Source organism: Lipophrys pholis (assembly GCF_963383615.2).
Source record: "Lipophrys pholis genome assembly, chromosome: 21".
Lineage (NCBI taxonomy): Eukaryota > Metazoa > Chordata > Actinopteri > Blenniiformes > Blenniidae > Lipophrys > Lipophrys pholis.
The window spans coordinates 14,761,502-14,767,642 of NC_137649.1; the positions used below are offsets into that span (position 1 = coordinate 14,761,502).

The following is a 6,141-nucleotide window of genomic DNA, read 5'->3' on the forward strand; positions in this document are numbered from 1 at the left end:
TTTTAACTGATATATGAATCAAATGATAAAATGATCCAATCAATGCCATAAAATTATAAAGTTCAAATACCCACATATAAACTTTAATCCAAAACCAAGCCAATCCAAATGGCTTGGAACCTTTACTAAGCACAAAAAAGAAAACTAAAAAACAAACAAACAAAAACAAAACAATTGCCAACCCTCAACTTTGTCAAATACGGTGAAACCTACTATAACCCAGTGTTTATACCTTACAATCCATCATAGCAGTGTTTCTAAAATCCAATCCTTTTAATTTGGTGGGAAACCTGCTTTCTTTTGAGCAATTCAGATTATTGGAGTTATATTCTTAACGTGTATTGTACTCCAAAAATGCATGATTTAAAGTGGGATTTAAAGTGTGATTATAATTCAATCAATGGAAAAAAGGTTGAAATGACTGTTAGGCTGCACTCTTATATGACTTTTATGAACTTTTACCTAACTTAACCCAGGAAACCTATCGAGTAGGGAGAGTTTAAAAAACATTCAAGAGAGGGGTGGAATGTAACGTGTGACGAAACTTTTGAATAAATATTCCAAATATGCGGTGTCTTCATTGCAAATGTTTTAACTATAACATTGATATTAATGCTTTAATGTTTTATGAGGGAATATCTGTGTTGCCTTTTTAGATATATATCTTATCGTCTCATTCTTCCGTGAACACCCCCATTTCGTGATAATGGTACGGTCACCTGCCCCGTCAACTTGAAATTGCACATTTCAAGGGCAGCCAGCAGTTACACCAGCGTGTCTCCATTGGATCAACACTGACATGAACATGCTGTGCAGAGTGGGGCAAATCCGCAGGTAACGTTCTCATTTGGAATTGAAGTGAACCAAGAAGTTATGCGGCTGTTTCATGTTGGCAGAAGTTGCTTGTGAACATGATGCAGTTGTTTGTTGAGAGCTAACAGTGAGCTAGCCAGAGTGCTATAGTTTAGCAGCTCAGCTAGGTTAGCTCGTTGTGGCGCACCAATTAAATTGATTTATTTATTCACCACATGTCCGTGTATATACAAGCTTTATAATAGTTTTGCAATATGCGGACACATTTGCGTTTGTGTGATGTGCTTATCGACTTCAAAATGCACATACACGCTAAGTAAGTCCTGAATCCACACTGAACATTGAGACGACGTCCAGCCAGCTGCTTAAGCGAATCAAACTGTTGAAACCCTGATTACAACAACAACTATCGAGGCCTGGTCATTGTGTGCTGAGCTGGGGGTCCAATTCTTGCTTGCTTGTCTTAGCCAGGACCTCCTGTGTCTGATCTGACCTGTTCATATCACGTGTGTCGTTTCAGGTGTGCAGCCAGCATCAGCCAAGCTGTAAACCAGGTCGCCGCATCGAGGCAGAAACACACCCTTCCCGACCTGACCTACGACTATGGAGCCCTGGAGCCCCACATCTGTGCAGAGATAATGCAGCTGCACCACAGCAAGCATCATGCCACTTATGTGAACAACCTCAACGTTACAGAGGAGAAATATCAGGAGGCACTTGCAAAGGGTACAAATGCACATGAAGTACTTGACGCTCCTCAACTCCAACACAGTCCTTTCAAGACACTTTTACAGAGGAAAACCCAGCAAGTTGGACTAGACTCAAACACATCGTTATTTAGTGTCATGAGCAACATGTAAATCAGGAACAAGATGATGGTGCTTGTATTGCTGCTGGTCAAAGTGACCCTGTTGAATGTGAAATCTAACGCATGCACCATGTGTAAATTTAATTGGATCTGAGCATGGATATCGTAGACATTTAAATGCTCAATGCAAGTGGTGTCAAAGCTAATATAAATAATTAACATCCTGAAGTTAATTATTGAATTCGACACTATTGTCATTGCATGGTGTAAATGCAACATATGGACTAGTATTATATGTGCATTTTCTTTTGTACATTTTACTATATCAGATGGACAGCTGTGGTTTAACAGGTCAATGGGAAGGTTTGATATGGTTTGTGCTGATGAAAGATTGTCTCTATGTTAGAGATGGAGCTGTGAGGAGAGGAAGACTTAGAGAAGATTCAAGGATGTAGTGAAGAAGAAAATGGTTGGTGGAGGGAGCATGGATTAGGCTGACATGGAGCAACATGTTTGGCCGTGGTGACCCCTGAAGGGGAAGCTGAAAGTCTTACAAAACATTTGTAAAATTTGTTTTAAGTGCCAGATGGTAGAAATTGTCTCTTTCTGACTTGACATTTTTGGCTCGTATTGTAGGAGATGTAACAGCTCAGGTCGCCCTCCAGCCGGCTCTGAAGTTTAATGGAGGAGGCCACATTAATCACACCATCTTCTGGACAAACCTCTGTCCAAATGGAGGGGGCGAGCCTCAAGGTAATAAACACCTGCATCAAGCTGTTTTTCTTTATTCAGGTTCTGTCAAGAGTGTCAAATTTCATCGTTCAGATAGGAAAATGCTGTTATGCAAGTATCAGTCGCATGTTTTAAACCCAGGTTCAGGTTTGTCTAAACCATTTTGAAAGTTCTTTTTTTCTTCCTTTATTTTTTTTAAACATTTGCGTCCTCTAGTGGTGAATACTATGATAGGTTACCATGAAGGTTGCAGTTTTAGACAAATCTTTACTGTCAAGTAAAAATTCTTCAGAATATATGCTCCGGTTTTTTTTTTAAAACTCGGGAGTAAAACCTGTAGAAGCTCCAATCTGTGTCCTGATCTTTCAGGGGAGCTGATGGGGGCCATTAATCGGGACTTCGGCTCGTTCCAAAAGATGAAGGAAAAGATGTCTGCTGCCACAGTGGCAGTGCAGGGCTCGGGCTGGGGCTGGCTGGGTTACGATAAGGAGAGTGGAAAACTTCGAATTGCAGCTTGTGCAAACCAGGATCCACTGCAGGGGACAACAGGTCAGTTCAGCTGTGGATTACAAATCACTCTTGACTTTCCGCATAAAGATTTGTCACTTGCTCCGTTTGGTCATTGACAAATGATATTGATATTATTAAACACAAACAATTTCAACCTAATTTTAATCTTAAATTGTTAAGGCAGGTATTGGTTCTTCAGCATCTATAGTTTCTTATCTCTGCATTGCATTTCTATCAAATTTATTTACTTTAAATCTACCTATCATTGATTTATTCAACAGTTTTTTGGGTTTATTTGTCTTGACAGATAATGTGTGATAATGAAATGACTCTGTTCTTTCGTGTTTGTAATCTGAATACTAGATGTGGGTTTAGTGTGAACATATCAGGAGCAGGCTCAGTTTGGAAACATCCAAAATGCCAGTGTGGTACAGAGTCAGACCCGCCTATAACATTGTTTTAGTTGCTCAGTTAATCACTGTTAATGTGCCTGTTAATCTTGGAATTTTTCCATTGATCTTTTGTAAGGCACATCTCTTGGAAATTAAGCTTTTTTTTTTTTTTTTTTTTTTGACAATCGTTTCTCTCTCTCTCAGGTCTCATCCCTCTCCTTGGTATTGATGTGTGGGAGCATGCATATTACCTTCAGTACAAGAATGTGCGACCCGACTACGTCAAAGCGATCTGGAACGTCATCAACTGGGAGAATGTTACTGAGCGACTTCAAACTGCCAAAAAGTAAAAAAAAATAATGCTCAAACATCCTCTTTCCCTCTGACCTAGATCAAATAGTAATTGCAAATAATTTACAGTTTCGCCTTGTTTGAGTATCTGGTAACATAACTTGTAATCACACTTGATCGTTCAAACCTGCAGAAGGTCGGCGCTGCTACAGTCTCTGAACCGGTCTTTCTGGTGGCTACACATTGAAGCGAGCATACACCTTATTTGCAACTACTTTTTCATCTCGGGTTACTTCAGCGCACAAAATGGTCACCGTCAGCTAAAAGTCTGACTTTTGTTACACACATCCTAAAACGTGTGGCTAAAGTCGGCGTTTAATAATCAGTATGCATATTTAGTCAGCTGTCTGTGTCAGATTAAGTTGCACTAAAAGTGGACAGTGTGTTTGCAGTCCATGTTTTTGATGTATAATAAAATTATTGAATTTCACTTGTTCCAGCTTTATTATTCTTGTTACAAAAAATGTGTTAATTGAATACAATGGTTAGTTGTTGAGGAAACTGGGTTACTTCAAACAGGGACTATCTTTTTTTTTTTTGTTTGTTTTTTGAACATAGCTATTTTCATAGTGAGACTGTGGGCCAATTTAGATAGCACTTGGATGATCTATAATATGAATGTTGGCAGCTCTGGGGGGGGGGGGGGATGACCTTGTCTCTCAACATGTTTTGATTTGGCTGAAGAATTGTGCTTGGATGCCCTTCCTCATGCCGTTTGTGTCGAGGGCTTTTCTTACCGACCCACGTTGATGATCTGCCAGTAGTGCGATCTGAGGTTCCAGTTACAAACTCGCTGTCCTGTTTTCAAGGCCACCACAGCCCCCCCCCCATACCCTTTCAGCATACCTTCTCAGTGGAAAAAGAGCAAAGTTCTTGCCGTTCATACTGATGGTCCTGGAGTCCCTCGAAACTGTTTTTGTCGACATGCTGAAGTTTACTCTTCAGCTTTCACCAAATTTGGAAAGGAATGCAAGTTAATTGGAAACTGAGTCAACTTCAAAAACTTCTTTCTGGCTGCAGTTTTCACCTTTCATCTAACAAGGTACAATCGATGGCTATCATTTGTTTTTCCTGCTGTTTTTATTTTCTTAAAGGGTTGTTTTTTTTTAAACATCTGCCAAGATGGCCTCAGTCCAATCATGATCTCTGTAGAAAACTGGTGCCCTCTGTAAAACCACATCCTTGCTGGTAAAGTCAAATCACTCAGTAAGATGAGCAAACTCTTAAGAGTATTTAAAGGGCTTGAAAACACAATGTCTCTTAAGCCGTTTGATGTTTAGACGTTTGGTGTGTTGTTTTCTCTATTACCTGAAGAGGGCAGTATTTCTCCAGCTTTTCTCTTGCGCTTCCTGCCTTTCTCTGCCTTCTAATCAGGTGCATTCACATACAAAATTATAAATTGTACAAATGGTAATGACTCTTTAGTGACACGTTTCCCTACTTCATATCTGGAAAGTATATTTTAAGGTGCACTAGTGTCTGACATTTCAGTTAAAGTTTAAGAATGGAGGTTAACGGCGACATAATATCAAGGACAATACTGTAACCTCACAAATCACTCCCAGCTGGTCCATCCCATGTCCGAGTGTCTCTTCTTTTCCTGTAATCCGCATTGATCCGTTTGCAAGTAGAAATGCCACTTTTTAGAGACCTCTTCATTGTCTCGGTGGCGTCATGGTATTAAGGTAAGCTGCTTTTCTCGAACACTTTGAATTTAGCCACACAGTGACCAGACTCATACCACGAAATTAGAGGCAGCAGAGTAATGTGCAGTACTGAATTAACCATCTTATTGAATTTAAATGGTAATGATGTTACTTGATGAAATGTCTCCAGTCTTTTTGATCCAATATGAATACATAATTTGTAGTCTTTGTAAATGCATTGGTGGTGATTATTTGATTTGGATTGACTCTAATGTGCCTCTAACAATAAGATCCAAATGTACCCTCCAAGGCCTTAAATATTAACGTTTGACTCATTCAGCCATGAACAGCAAAGACTGGCTTCAATTTTAAAAAAATTTTCAGAGCAACAAACCCAAGTATTGGCATTTCTGAGACGCTGCCAGCTTTTAGAAACAGTAGTTTCCCTATTTATCAGATGATGACTTTTCTAAACGTGGCCTACTTTTGCTCTGAAAAAGGTGCCAGAACAGTTTTGCCTCATCTACAACTCATAAAAAAAGATGGAAGTCACTCAGGATGTAGTTTTTTTTAACCTTTGGAAGAGAAGAGAGGAAAATATTGGGCAAATGTTAAAGGCCTGTTTTAAAGATCTTTTTTTATCTGACTTTTTTCAAGTCGTGGTGCCTTTTCTTCAAAACAGGTTCAAATCATCGTCCTAGCAAAGTTCCGAAAGTGACAATCTCAAACTGTTGCCAAGTAATGTTCAGCAGTTGCTGCTCTTTGGTATGATGGGGAAAGAGATATAGATGTGCACAGTCTTGGTGGGAATTTTCAGTTTTATTGAAATATGAAGAGCCACACTGATGCAGGAATTACATGCTGGACTGTTGGTGTGGCATTGATTTGC

The 6,141-nt window shown here is 39.5% G+C and overlaps 1 protein-coding gene across 1 annotated transcript; it reads left to right on the plus strand.

Moving 5' to 3' along the window:
• The first annotated feature begins 736 nt into the window (after positions 1–736).
• sod2 (superoxide dismutase 2, mitochondrial) lies at positions 737–4,040 on the plus strand. The gene is made up of 5 exons (XM_080490062.1): positions 737–834; positions 1,334–1,539; positions 2,258–2,374; positions 2,723–2,902; positions 3,460–4,040. Exons 1-5 carry the CDS (start codon positions 800–802, stop codon positions 3,603–3,605), a joined length of 684 nt encoding a protein of 227 aa, XP_080346188.1. The 5' UTR covers positions 737–799; the 3' UTR covers positions 3,606–4,040.
• The last annotated feature ends 2,101 nt before the right edge of the window (positions 4,041–6,141 follow it).

Coding starts and splice junctions, on each gene's coding strand:
- sod2 (XM_080490062.1), top strand. CDS start 800: ATGAACATGCTGTGCAGAGTGGGGCAAATCCGCAG. Junction 835..1,333: donor AGAGTGGGGCAAATCCGCAG/GTAACGTTCTCA, acceptor GTGTCGTTTCAG/GTGTGCAGCCAGCATCAGCC. Junction 2,375..2,722: donor TGGAGGGGGCGAGCCTCAAG/GTAATAAACACC, acceptor CTGATCTTTCAG/GGGAGCTGATGGGGGCCATT.